General features: G+C 31.4%; 2 protein-coding genes across 2 annotated transcripts; one reads left to right on the top strand and one right to left on the bottom strand.

Annotated features, from left to right (window-relative positions):
- Positions 1 to 1,776: 1,776 nt before the first annotated feature.
- TRIADDRAFT_52562 (uncharacterized protein) lies at positions 1,777 to 13,235 on the top strand (the record flags this gene model as incomplete). The annotated part of the gene is made up of 39 exons (XM_002108964.1): positions 1,777 to 2,157; positions 2,327 to 2,385; positions 2,479 to 2,536; positions 2,699 to 2,752; positions 2,883 to 2,981; positions 3,092 to 3,159; positions 3,272 to 3,327; positions 3,487 to 3,649; positions 3,788 to 3,916; positions 4,044 to 4,083; positions 4,428 to 4,563; positions 4,646 to 4,750; positions 4,926 to 4,966; positions 5,156 to 5,323; positions 5,510 to 5,579; positions 5,754 to 5,936; positions 6,192 to 6,330; positions 6,469 to 6,575; positions 6,942 to 7,092; positions 7,254 to 7,329; positions 7,473 to 7,547; positions 7,727 to 7,816; positions 7,969 to 8,029; positions 8,285 to 8,532; positions 8,816 to 8,860; positions 8,956 to 9,188; positions 9,293 to 9,455; positions 9,609 to 9,704; positions 9,868 to 9,984; positions 10,213 to 10,319; positions 10,444 to 10,531; positions 10,887 to 11,029; positions 11,368 to 11,459; positions 11,605 to 11,636; positions 11,742 to 11,823; positions 11,911 to 11,977; positions 12,588 to 12,668; positions 12,882 to 12,958; positions 13,039 to 13,235. 39 exons carry the CDS (start codon positions 1,777 to 1,779, stop codon positions 13,233 to 13,235), a joined length of 4,377 nt encoding a protein of 1,458 aa, XP_002109000.1.
- An 858-nt stretch (positions 13,236 to 14,093) lies between these two features.
- TRIADDRAFT_52561 (uncharacterized protein) lies at positions 14,094 to 15,303 on the bottom strand (the record flags this gene model as incomplete). The annotated part of the gene is made up of 3 exons (XM_002108222.1): positions 14,094 to 14,221; positions 14,379 to 14,714; positions 15,117 to 15,303. The coding sequence occupies 3 exons, from the start codon at positions 15,301 to 15,303 to the stop codon at positions 14,094 to 14,096; spliced, it is 651 nt and encodes a 216-aa protein (XP_002108258.1).
- Positions 15,304 to 17,620: the final 2,317 nt, after the last annotated feature.

Here is a 17,620-nt window from a genome sequence, read left to right as displayed (position 1 = left end):
GCCAAAAAAATCATCTTTAGCAATTACTATGCAGTATTATGAATACAATAGCATAGAAATTAATCAAAAGCGATCATCTGTCTATTATGATATAACTGAAAAGGGTTTTGTTATTCTTTTTATTCGTTGTAGCGTGCAGCTATATACAATATTGTACATATGCACGAATAAACTTTATACTCGTATATTTATTTATTCTAATTACTAATATAGTCGGTCAAATATCAAATTAATTTTAACATAATACTACACCCCTCATCCCTATTAGTATAAATTCAGTATATTTATAGTACAGTCAGTTCAGCAGGGTAGGATCAATAAATATACACGATATATATACCTTACCACGTCGAATTAAAATCTCGATAAACGAATTGTGTAATGGGTCATTTATTTAGTAGAGCCAACATATAAATTATAGTACAAGTACTCCACGAAAAGTACTGAAAGCTATAAAAGAACATAAATAAATAAATGCATTCATGTTGCATATATTCATACTAATAACCGACATAACGTGTCATATATCAAAATAATTTTAATAATGCTCTTCATCTCATTTCTACCGGTACATGTATCAGTATAGTTCAGTGAAGTATCTGCTATTTTACAATCAATTGAGCTGGATAAATATGATACACCCACTTGATATGCTGTATTTTATTATACTGAACTGAACTAAGGCCTAGCTATACGTGTTACAGTATAGAGATTGATCACCACACAGTAATCTCCAATGTGTATAATCGATGATACGACATAGTAAATCCTGAAAGCTAAAAATGTGGAAATTAAGCATTGCAGCGTATAAACTAACGGTAAATCCAGACGCCATGATTCTCGCAGATGATTGGTTGTTATAACAGTAGATATTAGCGCAGACTCAGTATAAGGACTTGATGTTGCCATAGAGATGTTTGCTAATCCAAAATAATACTGCACAGACAGATTGCCATTGGAGTGCATATTCATACTGCCTCTTGAGATAAATATTTCTTAGCCAGGTAGGTTATATGATGGCTTTAACGTCAATAAATTAATATAGTAATTGTATAAGTTTCCAGCTATACTCGACAAGCACCAACAGTAATAGATCAAGCTGGCCTAAACAAGTTATTTTATACGACATTGTATAACTGAAGCAGTCTTACAACCGTATGATAATAGTGAATTCTACTAAACGTATTTAATTGTTAACAGAATCGTATAGACCTGGAAAATTTACAAACAATTCATTTATGTAGTATCTACCAGTAAATACTGGCCAATGATTACGATTATACTAATTTGAAGTAAACCCACCGTGTCTATCCCTAATTGAAGATTTTAATCATTTTATATAGGTAGCGCATAATCCATAACTTGGCATAGAAATACACGACTGGACAACAATCCTATAATCCTGAACTTATTCAATGCTTAGCATATTCTAGTTTCAAAATTTCACTGAAATAGTCCATTTGGGTTTTATAGGTGATAGGAAATTAATCTAGTAAGTATATGGAACTCATGGAGTTTGAATTTGATTACTGTTAACATCATGCATAACTTTCTATCTCAATTATAGAACATTTCTAGAGTAAGATTGTAATACAACTTACCTAACTAATTTAATTAAAAATATTATACATAGTAAATATTTATGATCGTCAATATACAATATCGCAATTCTTACATTCATAAAGTTTAGTCTGCTTTATAAAATCACAATACCTTACGAGACTCTTAAAGTTACATGATACTTCTACATTACTAGTATATTGTAACCAGCCGAAGATGGAAGACAAACCAGATACATCTAGATCTACTTCAGTTTTATCTTCAAGATCGAAAGAAAGTGAGATCATTAAAACTCCATGGTATTATTGGAACGTTATTCGTAAAGCAGTGTTATCAAAAACAAAGCCAAAACCTAGCAATATAACTATTGTTCATGGCGTTCAGCAAGTTGGAAATATATATGCCGATGATATAGTATATAGAGTCATATTTAACATCAACATAAAGTCTCATATCATCCTTGATAGCACTGGCTTTCACTTATACAGAAAAACTGGACTGAAGGAATTTTATAAACTACCAACTCTTATAACCGACTTTTTATATGCTCCTGATGTAAATCAATATGTTGGCTGGTGTCATGACAGAAAATTAAAGGTACTATAACCTAAATAAATTGGCCAATATTATATATTTTTAATGAGCAGATAAGATATTGTCTACAGCCTTAGAGCGAATACGGCTAGATCTGTTATAGAGTAATTCACTTTTAATAAGCTACCAAATATCTTCTAATTTGAAAATTGTGTGACCATATGCACTTCAGGTCTTAAATGACAACTTTGAAGTAATATCCACTGCTAAATCACCGGATAGAATTGCATGGTAAATATCGGTCTATTATTTAAATTCCCTGATACAAATACGGATACCTTTTCTGTCCTCTAATATTGTATTATAATCACAATTATCTAATAGTGCGAAATATAATGAGACAACTAATGAACTATTGACTGGTGGCGTAGGAAATATAACTGTAAGTCATTAGTCTTCCCTAATAATTTATTATGTACCAGTAACAACTGAGTTAGTTATTTAAAGTCGCCACTGTCAGTAATCCTATGCTAAGGAAAAAAATATTCCACTTAACAATTATAACTTTTATGATAACTTATTTTACTATAATCCTTGCATGCAGATATGGACATTCAGGCATAGTGCTAGACATTTAGTTCCCAGCCAGGTTATTCAGGTAATAAATATTCGATTATTGATAATATTAGTCATTTAATGTAATATCTACGTACTTGTATCATAACTCTGATATTATAGATAACAATTTGATATTACATCCGCTACTAACAATAACGTTTAAAATCCAGGATCAATTAAATCAGAAAGATACCGTTGAACTACTAGCTATGGAACAAACTGCTAGCCGATCACAAAGATGTTTTGGTGCCGTTAATAACTCTGTTATGGTAAGCATAAATTAGCGAAATGAGGATAGAAATGACAAAATTGACTTCCCATCAGATAATGCCTTTACAGTTTTAAAATGTCATGCCTTAAAACATCTGTATTACAACAGATATTTTATACCCGAAAGAATCAACATATTGGAACCCTAAAAGATATTCATATCAAGAAAATAACTTGGTACGATTCAGCACAGAATTTGAGTGCTTTCCATTATTAGTATTTATATAAATCAGAGTACTTTCAATCTGTAGTTGTTTAACGTAATCATTTTTGTTACTACCTTCTTTAGCATGATATTTTACGACCCGCTCAAGAACCTTGTTACGGCTGGTAAAGACGGGTCAGGTATTTTGATATACGTACACATTCAATATAGTATCATATAGTACGTTAAAGACTATTATTCAATTAAATTGCTAACTATTTTTATAAAATATGAAACGGTATATGAGTACATTGCATACACCTATAATAAATACTTTCAATTTGAAATTTACATTTCAGTCAAAGTTTGGGATAACAATTACAACTTACGCTTAGTATTTGTTGGACACTCTGACGAAGTAACATGTTTGTCCAGTTACCCATTTGGTCCCTATATCGTATCTGGTTCAAGGGATACCACAATGCGCGTATGGAGTTTAGAAACATTTGATGAAGCGGACAAGTAATTAACTAGATGTATCTGCAAAGCACTTTATTTAACAAATTAATTACCAACAACTAAGATTTAAAGGTTTTGGTTATTTCAGTAGTAGTAACGTTAGTTTCTTAACGGCTGTATTGTTTTTCGAATTGAAATTAGAATTGTTAATGACGGACCAGTAGAAGGGCTTTGGTCTAGGGGTGGTTTCGATTATATGTTATCCTTCACTTCCTGGGGTGTTCATGGTTGGAAAAGTAAACATTGCCATAATGTTCTTGCTGCCATAGGGTAAGACCATTTTAAGACTATTAATATTTAATACGATATCAAAGTCGTCAAATATCTCCTTTGCATTGTGCAAAAAATATAAATACGGTCCGTTTGATTTTTAATTTGCTACGGTATTCGTTTACAGGAGCATTGTCAAAAATATAAAATACTTTTCTCACCCAAAGGTAAGGGAGAATAAGCTATAGCTGTATTGAAGCTTAGCATTAAACAATAGTTAGTTTTGACTCTCGTAAGAAATCGGAGGTCGTTTAGTCTATCAACTAAAGTAACGGTATAGGTAGTATTACAGATTTGAAGCAAGATCAGTAAATTATAATCCTTAAGACCTAATCTACTCCACTAAATATAGTCTATTGTTATCTTCTACAATTCTATAGTAGTTGGGAATTCTAAGATGAGTTATCGAGTAGAATAATATTTTATATAAATTAGATTCTCATATCTAGTTAATTAACTTGGATGCAAGTGGATAATTTTTTGTATTAATTTCTTTCCTATACTTTCACAGTATCCTCCTCGAACCTTCTGTATTGCTGCTGATAGCGCAGTGCGGATGATCGATACAGATGAAGGGGACATTCTGTCTACATTACTGATGCCAATGTCAGTAGCAATATTGGATATTGGATATTCACATAAAACAGGTAAGTGCACAGAACATGATTATACAATATACATAGATCAACGGAAGCGTCAATAAAAATTGCTCGATTTACTGCATTTTAGATTTACTATTCGCAGCTACTAGTGATGGAAAAGTTGTCAAGTGCAAACCATCAACTAATCCTTGCCAGATTATTGACAGCTGGCAAACAAGCAAAGGAAAAGATGGTAAATGTTTGTAAAATCATGTTCTGTCATAACGTAAAACATAGCCCTTTTATGAAGCGCCTGTTCGAATGTTAGCTATTAATTAATTAAAGGGTATTATAAACATCAATCTATGTACACTTCTAAATAACAATTTCAGTTATTAATTTATAACTTCATTACATTGATATGACAGATATAATTATCCGCCTTTGCGCCTATGACTACTCAGAAGATGTGAGTACAAGCCTCTCATTAAACATTATTTTAGTAGTTTTTGATTCAGTCAATAAATGCCAATAAATTTGCTGATAATCAAAATTAGATTTCATGACGTTACAATTGAGAATGAAATACATCTCAACGTTAATGATAGGCCCGAAATAGGTGCTTATGGCTCATTTGTTAACTATATTAAATTCCTAGGAAAAATCCAAAGAAGGCGGATGGAGCTATATAGCTACCGCCATTCAAGCTGGCACAGCTGGTAACGAAACTTTGCCTACAATTTCTTTAGTATTTGGTGGTAGAAAAAATGGCCTAATATCTATGTATGATGCTAGAGATTATGGAACACCTATGTATGAAATAGAGGTATATAAATTGCAACATTATAATAATAGCGATATTAACTGATGTCCTATCGTATCTTCAGATTAAATTAAGACCACATGCTTGTATTCAGCATTATGTAAATGTTGCCTATATATGTTATATTATTATGTATTTATGACTGATTGTTATAAATAAACTAAATTAATATCTACAATAACCTAAAAGGGACATGGAGCTGAAATTACTGGCATGGAAGTTAACCCACTCAGAGATCAAATCATTTCTTCCGCAAAAGGTATTATCAATTAATATTTAAACATTATAATCCTAATTCCAGTTTTCTCATTAGCCTAGACTATGCTATAAATACCACCCGTGATTTAAAATGATTAAATGTATTTAGGAAATATTAATTCAAATACAATCTCCTTTTCAAATTAATTTACGGGAATGATTCTATTCTGACTAGACAACACAGTTAAAGTTTGGCGGGTACATGCATTTTCAGAAGAAAAATTGGTCCCTATTATGCTGTTTTACTGTGGACAATTACCTCATCATTTAGCAGTTATTGATCATAGATTAATGGTTGCATTCCATGAACCCTCCAAAGGCGATTTTTCGACAGTTATTTACAACGTAATACATAAAAGTAAGCTATAGGCATCTATTTCAATAATACGATTGTACGTACTAGAAATTATTGGATTTTTAATTAGTTCAAATCAATCTTAGATAGAATTCAAGTGTTTTTAGTTCTTTCCGCTAATAAAACAAATCCTATAGTTTACTGCATACACATCAAATGACTTGTTAAGATGCAAATTTTTGCCATACTTTAGCGTTGTTACTTCATAAGAACATTATCTATATGTTTACTGTATTATTTTCTAATTTATGATATTAGATCGTAACAATCATAATGCAGAAGATGACCACACAGAACATATTACGGGTTTGGCGGCTTGTCCAAAGATGAAACTATTTGCCTCATCTAGTATGGATGGAACAGTCAGAATTTGGGATGAATATAGCCAATTACAACGGTAATAGATTTGAACTTACAAATTATCTGTCCTATAAGTCAATAACTAAATTATTAATTAAATTGGCGAGTAATTCTCATTACTGGTTGCGAATTGGGTGGTGTCTATCTCTAAACAACTACTATTAACATTATCCAGGGTTATTAAATTAAATGCAAAAGCAACTGGAATAACATTTTGTAGCGATCGTGGTGATATCCTCGTAGGAATAGGAAGTCATGTTCATAAAATCTGTCATCAAGATTGTAAGGCTTCCATATTAGTCGATGTTAAAATTTCTTTTAAGAGAACAATTTGTGTTGCGTAGATTTCTGATCATAGTTAATTTCAAATCATTTATAACCATTTCAAATATACAAGAGCAATACTCATAATTGGTAAACTTTCAGTTGTTATGTCAAAACATAGTTATTGATATTGTAGATTAAGATTAATTAAGGTCAATAAAAACGTATAAGTAATTAAACTTATTAAAGTTAAAGTGCTTATTTTAGTTGATTTGGTATAGCTTGACTTTTGATAATATTATACGGGTGTAAGAGATCATTGACTATTCTTATTACCTTTTATATTATATTGATACGTGTTAACTTTGTTAATAAATATAATAGATCTACCTGACAGTTATCTAAGACATATGGTAGTAATGCAATTTCCGAATGTCCTTAAAAATCGCGACGTAAAGCAGCATTACGATTACATTGAAACATTACCCCATATGGATAAAAAACGTTTACAGATCGCCAAGCCAACAGCTCATGTGTAAGTTATCAATAGTGAAGGTGCAGATTAAAATTGATTTATTTCACTATGCTTATACGAGTAAGTTATAATAGTTCTTAAGCTTCTGTCTTATTTAATGTCGATACTTTGTATGTATTTTGGGGGGCGTTTCTAATCTATTAATTGATAATATTATTTAGAGCTAGCGAATATGTAGACGTACTGGATGATGAAGAAGCATTAGAGCAGCGAATGCAACGAGAGACGAAAGAAAAGGTGAGAAAAACAAACTCAAATATCAAGCAATATCATTTATGTTGAAAGATTTAAGCATGTCAGTATTTCATTCTCTTTTAACTGATTTTCCATGCTGTTTCAATGCTCAACCCGTATTCTATTTACTATGTCACGAAATATAGGGCTATGCTAGCATTAAAGCTCGTGAAGAAGAATTAGATGCAATCACCCAAGGCAAACTTTCAGTTCGGCCACCGGTAAATTACACATGAATATTAATTGATTCGATATAAATTTTAATACCGCAGCCTAATTTTTCTCAAGTCAATATAATAAGTTACACTACACAATATAGCAATGTCCATTTGCTATATTTTGACATTGCTAGGCGCGTATATACGGATTTACATACTAACAATGAAAAACTTTGAAATAGAAACCAAAAACAAAACCTAACGTCAATAAAGTAGCACTTAAAAAATACTTGGATCTCTTTTATAACTCTATTTACTATAAAAAGACAAAAGTAAGTTAATTGTAAATTTTAAATATTTAAGCGTAAAGCAAGCTTCCATAGCTATATTTTAGATGAATCCAACACTAATTATTAGATTTCAAAAATTCAGAGTAGTCAAATTTTGCGATATTGTAAAAGACGTTTTCTTTTGCTTTTAATAGGTCACTATTGAGAGTGATGATGAAGATGCATATCATTCTGATAGCTCATCAAAAGATGAAAGTAATATATACATATATAATAGCAACTAGTAGATCATATTTATAAGCTATTGCGTTTCCCTAGGATATCTTAATAGTTTTATGGAAATCTAATTAACAAGGAATAAATTCATTACTAAATATTTTGATTTAAAATTTGCTGATTAAATCAATTATTAGTCTTGAAAAATAATTAGAATTAATGCCTAAATCTAATGAAAAAGTTCCAAAGCTTAACTTATGGTTCATATCAAATTGAACTTTTTGTTGTTTCCAGATTCATCATTCAAAATTCCTCAATATCCGCAGACAGGATTCTTTCGCAGGCCTGCTAAAAAGCAACTAATACGCTATCAATTAGTGGATGATGCAGCACTTGCTCCAGATGGATATGTTCCTAATTCAATTTTGGCTCGGGCTTTATTTCAAGATGATGATACAGATGATGAGAATTTCTGGAATGATCAGAATTGGGAATTACCACAATTAACGACGGAACAATTAGCTTTCTTAGACAGTAGAAAGGTAAATAGTTTTCAGTTTGAAATTATCAAACAGTCCAAAAGAGAAATCGATAGATTAGAAAGATAAATACTCGTATATATATATATAATAAGGCAATTATAACACTTTAAAATGTGAAATTTAAATTAGTCGTAGTTCGTTGTTATACTATCACATACTAAGTACTACAGTAATCCGTCATATTGACTAAATTAATATGTACAGATCGAGATCGAATGCTTTCAGAATATAGTATTTAGAATATAGTATAATATAGCTCTATTTTTTAACGTCTATATGATAGACTCCAGTCATTGCTATGATTGATAAATATAACAAGAGCATTATGGTATGACATACTTTCTGTAAAGCGTTCAGAATTAAAATCTGGTGATAAATCAATATGATGAATAAATAACACTATCATTTTCGCCTCTTATATAGACTAAAATTCCACCAGATGAAAATGAATCTCCTGATATACCACAGTCGACAAGCTATTATGAAAGATTGCAGAAAGCATTAAGAGAAAGCAATTCACCAGATGTTACAGACGATTCACGAAATGATACCCCAATATCAGGCGATGAAGACGACCCAGAGATTTATCCTAGAACACCTGTAGAAAAGCATCTATCGAGACCACTTCGTGACAAGTTGAGAAAACAATATTTAAAGTGAGCTATAAAATAAAAGGGATAGCTCTTTCCAGATGATAGATATAGTTAGATTTTTTAGTAGTCTAACATGAGTGTACTTTAATTCTATTTTGCATTATCAGGAAAAAAGAAGAGACCAAAAAGACTCCATCACCATCTCCATCACCTTCCCCTCCGCCAAGAATTCCATCACCCGAGCCGCCTAAGAGAACCTTACCTAACTTTATCGCTCAATTTCAGGATGACGAATGGTTTCAAGAGGCCTTCCCTGATATTGAAGATGAGGTGAAAGATTTTATTTTCTATTAAAATTTCGCTTCAACACTTCAATTACTATTAATGAGCTGTGAATTAGATTTTTTAACTAAGTATTCAATTAGATCAACTGTATCTTAAAAGGAAACTAATGTAATTTATTCTTATGCCTACTTTAAATAGTCATTTCCAAAAATTGAAAGTATTGAGCAATTCTTAGATGCGCTAATGATCAAGCTTAAATCGCCGAACAATTCTACTAAAGTAGGAATCCTAGAGGTAAGAAAGTTTATTGCGATTAATGCAATAAACCTTGAATGATTAATATCTGATTCGCTGCATGTGTGATTATAATAATACTTTAAGAGTTTTTTTATCGATAATTTTAATTTGGTAGCCTTAAAATTTTATTTCTAATTCCGTTATGTGCTATAAATCTTAGGCCATCTGTACCCTTCTAAATCAAGTGGACGATCCACTGGAAGATAAACAATTTCTAATTCGTGCGCTTTTAGCAGAACTTAGAAAAGACATCGTCAATACGCGAGATGGCAAAAAGGTATAATGCAAAAATTATGGACACTTCTTAATTCACAGTAATCGATTTAATTTGCTATATGGGAAGTCGATGTAGATAAATTAAAACGATTTGCTCAGTATTGTTAACATTGTTAGTAGAGAGTGTTAAGATATTAAATTAATGTAAAATTACAAAGAGCTCTAGTTATAGCAAATTCTTATTACTTCAATTAAATGCATGTGATTTTATGTGTTTATTTCATTTTAGATTATTATAGCAGCCTTGAGAGCATTGCATAAACTTGGAGCAGAATCGGAAAAGGCATATATTGCTGAACTGTTAGTTCAAGCAGCAAGTGGTGATGAAGAAATTAGGTAAGTTGTTTATTCCAATCAGTTTTACGTTTTATAGAAGTCATTGATAAACTTAAATTGCACAAAAATTCTTCATGAGTGCGAATATTCTTTCAGCGGTAATTAATGTTATTTCGTTGTTTAGAAATATTGCCTTAACAATTCTTTATCAACTTGGGTTATATGATCTACACAATATGTTGATCAAGGAAATAAATTCCTGGGATTTAAAGGTAATAAAATGATATAACAACTTACGAAATATATATTGTATATATATATATGTATATATTTATAGGCATTCAGTGAATTTCTTCTGCACGCAATACAGTGTTTTTAGGTTACATTTTATTCGGCAAGTCTTAAGTCCTCATGCATGAGATTATATACTACATAAATTGTAACTTAGAAGAATAGATCAATTCATTTAGACCAAACTATTATAACGATATCTTACACACGTTTTTACTTATGTATAAAATTATGGTTTGAAAAAAAAAATATGCTCTAGTGTATAGCAATACTTGTTATTTACAATTATTTCCCTAATATTATTAGTAACTGGAATCTTTTAACCTTATCTTTTAGAAAAAGTTTTTAAATAATCGTGACAGAAAAAATCAACTCAACAGCTTCACTGAATCGTGGCTGTCTACTTGGATTGATAAATTTTCCAAGCATATCGAGCACTATACTATAACTACATCAAGAGAAGCAGTAAAACAATCAAGGTAATAAAACTGCCAATGAAAATTCTGACTGAGATAGATTAGTGATAATAATGTTAAGCTAAATAATTACCTTCATTTCTACCTTGTATACGATATTAATTTACGATGATTATAGCTAAGCTAGAGTACTATATATTAAATATATGATATTGACAAAAATGATGATTGTAATGATTACATTTTATTGCTAATTGTAACTTGGATTATCACTGTGCGTATTATATAAATAATGATGCTTTACATAGATGCGGTATGCAATATAGATTTATTGTACTGTACAGCCAGCATTATATGCAATCGAATAACAGTATGTTCCTATTGAATGATTTTATGTTTAGAAAAAAGAGAAGTAATCCAAATAAAATAGTCAAAGATATATCGAAAGTTAAATTTAAAGATAAAGCAGAGGAAGGCAATGCGCAATCATTTGGTAAATAATTGCTATGTTAATAAGTAGCGAGTATAATGTGATTGTCTATTAAATCATACTTTTAAGTACCTGTCTAGTAAACTGAAAAAAATTTTTGAGTTAAATTAATAGCTGTTTTTACTAATGAATTATGGTGATGGTACAGGTTTTATAGTAACCGATTATTTGAAGAAAAAGGTAATTTTTGTTGAACACTACAGCTAACTTGATAACTAAATTTCAATACGTTTCTTTCATTCTTATTGATGAAGCTCATTACTCCTGTATACTTTGCCTACCTAGGCTGCTTTACTTAACTTTCAACCAAACAATGAGAATGTATCGGATCGGCCTGAGATTTCTCCTGACTCAACAGAAATAGCAGGTATGATATGGTATAAATTATTTTTTGATATTAAGTAATATTGCTCACTTGATATAAAAGTTAATTCTACCTGATCCGTTCATATAGCGTTTATTACACCTCTGGAAGCAATTAATTATTTCTGTGAATTTACTCGAGAAGAAGAGCTAGAAAAGTATGACAAATATGATAAAACGAAGCTAATTTAAATATTGTTACTTTCTGTGATGGAGGGTTCGAAGAGTCAGATAATGTGGTTTTAGTTGCCATGCAGAGAATTGCACAAGGAGCTTACGAAAAGAGGATACTTTATTGTAGCTAGTAGTTACGTACAGTGTGATAATTACGGTAGATCAGCGTGGTAGCTGCCGTGAGTAAAGTGTGAATACTAACTGTGACTAATAATGCAACTTAACAAATCTAAGGTAGAAAGCGACAGTATTTATAGCTATGGCATTAGAACATATGCAGAGAATATGATTGTAGGATTAGATACAACATATACCATAACAGGTTATAGAATAGCAGAAGATTGTAGAAAATAGCGAGGACTGTAATAACTAAATGTAGTAAGCCATATTTGAATGTAGAGCGAACAGACTGTAGATACGCCTAAATATAAGATGAATACAACATGTCTATATTTAAGAGTAGAATATAGTTACAGTATATTCTAAATACGCTACACTTTCGGATATAGAATTAATACCTAAATCATGTTGATAGTTTGTCTCTTATTTGCTATCTTGAATAGTTTTAGTAAATTAGAAATTCTTTATATCTAGATCTCGCCAAGAATCGAGGCGAAAGTCGAAAGAACAAGAAACAAGGAAGAATGCTATATTAGCATTACCGAAAATTAATGTGTAAGGAATAGAAATTTAATAATGCTCGTATTTTTGCTCAAATAATTATATCCATAGACCGCCAATGCTGTAATAAATTTTAGTAGTCCATATTAAAGATACAGCTATTATTTTACGAATAGATTATTATGATCATATAGTAATAATCTGATAGAGCAACGACCCTATAAATATTAAAAAATATATGCTATTAACTTTTATCAACTTATCTAGCAAACCATGCTTAGCTCGAATTGGCGAAACTCATGTTAGTGCCTGTCATCCTCATAGAGAAGCTATGCATACCAAAGGTAAATCTAATTTTTGTTTTTCATGTAAATGATCCTCATTCACTATTAAAAACACTGAAAACGGTCATACTTTTTTTCAGTTTTGCCATCAACTAGAGAATCAAGGCATTCAGGATTTACAAATGCTTTAGCCCTACGAATGAATGTTATGACACTTGCTCCATTTGCGAATGAAGATCCTCAGTATTACGGTTACTATAAAGACAATACTTTATTAATTTTACAATCGTCTCAAAAATATTTTGTACCTAGTCGTTCCTATACTGCTGCAGTTTGAAACTAACTTTTATGAGAACAAAAATAAGTATATTTTGGTAAAAAGAGTAATAAACTACGCCAGTTATATCATTTTGATACTGAAATAGAATCATATTGAAATATATTCATTCAGAGTTTATGCTACTACCTTAAAAAAATTGCATAAACCATATTGTATATGGGTCTACATGATTAATGTCTTCCATTGATGCTTGAGCCACTACTGCTATGGTTTAAAGCACAAGCTGTAAATTTTTCGTTACAAATGTATCGTAAATTGTATTATTTTCTGAACGAAGTACAGAGCTTCTCATCGATACTGATTATACATTAAGGACTCTAATCGTATGCTATGCAATATCTATAATTTGTATTAACAGCAATTATTTCTTATCGACGTCAATGTTTAAATTGTTATTGTAGAATATCTGATGCGAGAAAGTTTACTTATATTTTGCTACATTACAGATATCACAACTATAATTATACTGTATTATTGGTGTTTCATATTGGGATAGAATATTCTATTTTGTACTTTGAATCGACAACATTGACTAATATGAAATATTGATAAACGAAGATATAAGAAGTGAATTTACTCATCATTTGTGAGTGATGTTAAAATTCTTCATTAATGCGCATGAATTCTCAATAAATGCAATTAATTGGTATACACAATATTCATGCATGCAATCAATCTACGTAGCGTTATTCGTTGCAAATGGAGCGTATCAAAGGCAAATACTTTAGTATTATTCAGGGCTACTTTTTGGGTGTAGTTGCTAATAAATATACATTATAAAATAGAAATTTACTTTATTTGATTTAACAAGGAGAAAGAAGTGAATGCTACTGATATGGTACAATAACATGATTATTAAATAAACTTTTGAAGAAATTCCATATAAGCTTTTCTTTGCGGCGCAGCAGCAGGCACAAAATGTCCACCTTCATGAATAATTAATGTTGGGTCTTTAAAATTTTTGGCTAGTTCTTGGCTAAGTTCTACATATGTAAGAGATGAGAGAAATATGGCGATCCGTTTTATTAGTATGGTTAACAGCAGTCATGTTCATTAATGTGGCTGACAGAAAATACAATTACATGTTTGAAGTAATAAATATTTAACTTTTAAGAGCATGAAGAGATCCATTTAACCTACCAATTGGGATAACTCGATCTGCTTTGCCAAAAACATGCAAACTCGGTAATACAATCTGATCAGTGAAAAATTGCAGATGAGGAGATAGTAATGATTTAAAACCAGCCATGATGATTGCAAATTTAAAGTTGAAGGGCAAATCAAGGATTTGACGTTGTTGCAAAGTACAGATAATAGAAACCATACAAGCACCTTGACTAAAACCTAGTACACCATCGTAAGGTCCGGTATCTAAGCAAAACTTTCTAAATGCTTGCAGAGATTCGTGATATCCTAGGTCAATATCCGCAACATGCAAGGCGCTATATGTCCTATTATCTTTGGAGAACCACCATCCTATTTCATATGATAAAGGATAATTGCAAAATATTTATGAGTACACCGTGATACCAAATTGGAGTAAATTGCCTTTGAATATTATGTTCTGTTTCATTTAATCACAGGCTTCTTCGTGCCGCGTTCAGTATGTGTTATATGCATACAAGAAATATTAATATAACCGCTGTTATTTGCACGTCATTTTTTGATTTGCAATTAGGGAAATTTCGTTACTTTTTATAAAGTAAAAGGGCAATAAAGTTGTGTACATTGATCAATTATCCAATTTAACATCCTTTTAAAAGACAGTTATTCTATATCCATTGAACTGTATTAGTAGTACTTGATATTACTGGATCTACTATTTTAATTACAGATCGAAATGGCCATGAGAAGACATTGCATTTCTGCAGTTCTTACCAAATTGACCGTCATCATTACAATCGTTTCCATCAGAATCTTGTAACACTTGATGCGGAGCTGTAAAATATGTGAAAGTTGCTAATTTTTTAAGCCCTTTCCGTAGTGCACCCGTCTTTTCTGCAAAGATCTTATCGCTTTGACGATATCCATGTACGCAAAGAATTTTGAGCTTGGCATCAGCCATAGGAGCAATAATAACGTTGCAAACCCTGTTTCTACAAATGGTTACTATGCTATTTAATGGTCAATGGCAGCCATGGGGACCAGACCGGACCATGAAGACCTCTACAGTGAGTAAATAGTGTACTGTACATTGTGCACTGTACACTGTACACTGTACTGTACCGTACTGTACTGTAGACCCCTGGCTCGAATACTGTACTGTACTGTATTGTACCGGGTTTACAATACAGTATAAAGTATGGTACAGTAGTTTGTCAAGTCAAATAGATCCTTTGTTTACCGAATCTTTGAGCATAGTGATCTATGTTCCAGGAAGTCAGGTTTACGTTACCAGGTGCGACTGTATTTGAAAGGTCTGGTGCAATTCCAACTCGATATTGCCTAACAAACTGGGATAGCGTTTTAGTAAATTTACCTTCCATTGAAAATTGTTGGCTGGCAACTTTAAGCACTAGCAATTTTACTACGTTTTACAACAAATTCAAGACCAGTTCTATTTTTCTATTACTAATATTCCTCGAGATAGAATAAGAAAGATTGCCATGAATAGTAAAGTGTGTGTATAGGAAAGTAAAAGTTGATTTACCTTGTATATTTTGCAACATTGAAAATAAATGAAAGAAAAGATCGCTTGAAGACTTACCGTACACTAACTGAAAAATTGTTCAATGAAAGATCTATAAGTAAATATTGATGACCAACATGTATCTAGTGAGCTCAACAATACGCTGCTGTTATCGAATTCATAATAATCTGAGAATTGGATATCGTACGCTTTCTTATTTTACTGGTAACAACTATGTTCATTCTAATGGTCACCATGGAGCGTCTTCTGGTCGCCACCGAATTCACAACGGCCTTTCTCACCTCAACATATGCCAAATATCAGTAACTACCCATCCAATAAGAAATTTCTTGACTATTTTTCAAAGACCATGGCTGTTAGCTAATCTACATAAGGTAATAACTGATATCAAGTCTTGTTTATCTAGTGTAATCGAGATAGTTTGTTCAATACTTAAGAAAAGAATTCATTGAAAAAATAGGCTCGTCCGAGGTTGATTTACTAGATATACGGGTATAGGAATAAATAATCTATTCTACTCGTAGATGTAATTGTCAACAAATTACTTGTGTCTCATCTGCAGTTGATTTACTAAATAGAACATGTTCTACTTGTATATGTCGTTGTAAACAAGTTACTTGGGGCTCATCTGAAGTTGATTCACTAGATATTATTTACGTATTCTACTCGTATGTGTATATGTCATTGTAAACAAGTTTCTTAAAACTCATCTTAAGTTGGTTTACTGGGCATAATCTATCCTATTTGTACAGTATACTGCTGCATGTAGTTTGTAAACAAGTTACTCGTTACTTTTCATACTACGAGCATTCATTTCAATGGCTAGAATCTTAAATAACAACATATTCAACTGCTTTATGATCTATGCTGTAACATTATCTTTACACACGTATACCGTAGGCTTTACAATTAAATCCACAGACTCTACCCTTAGCTAACAAATGGGCTAGCCAAATCCTGTTCAATTTGACTACTAAATATGGTAAGTTTATCAACATGTCAATAGTTATAGTACTTCTTCTGTTACTTACTGAATAAACTCTGCTTGGCATCCCCACAATTGCCTTATTTGATAGTATCATATGACTGTCTGCAATTATATTTTAGTTTTTCCCTGTTGAAAGTAGGATATTTGTTCACCACGATAGTAATATCTCTTGTTGTCTTCTTCGAAAATATAGATCGTATTTTATGGAATAAAGATGAAAAATTCTTTGAAACTAATCAAGGTAACAATAGCCAATAACTTACAATGATAGACGCTACTCTATAACTGCTAAATGATTCAGCACCTTTTAAAACTAGCGATATAGAAATCCTAATCATAAGTTAGGTTTCCTTTCTTCTTCTGCAACTTAAATTAACGTACCAGCTAAAATCAATATAGTAAAGATCCTAGCTCGAAGTTATCTAATTGTAGTCCGCTTGCTAATCGATAGGCTGTATTTTTATATCCTTTCGTATTGAGATGACACCCAGTTCTTTATTCTTAATGATGTAACGCTCGCTGTACATCGTTTTTCTCTACGTTTCAATATAGATGTATATCAAATTTCGCATTTTTGGTAGTGATTTATAAGCAGTATAGAATTATCACACTAATTGGAATGTGTTATAGATTATTTTAAGACTAATCAATCATGTTCCTATTCTTGTTGGCTGTAAATATTGCTGTAAATGTGATAAGTGATACAACTTAAAATCTACGCTCCAAGTACTGATCTAATGTAAG

The sequence above is a fragment of the Trichoplax adhaerens genome, genomic scaffold, assembly GCF_000150275.1.
Source record: "Trichoplax adhaerens TRIADscaffold_1 genomic scaffold, whole genome shotgun sequence".
NCBI lineage: Eukaryota > Metazoa > Placozoa > Uniplacotomia > Trichoplacea > Trichoplacidae > Trichoplax > Trichoplax adhaerens.
Note: the sequence above shows the minus strand (reverse complement) of the source record. Positions and strands in the feature narration are given on the sequence as shown.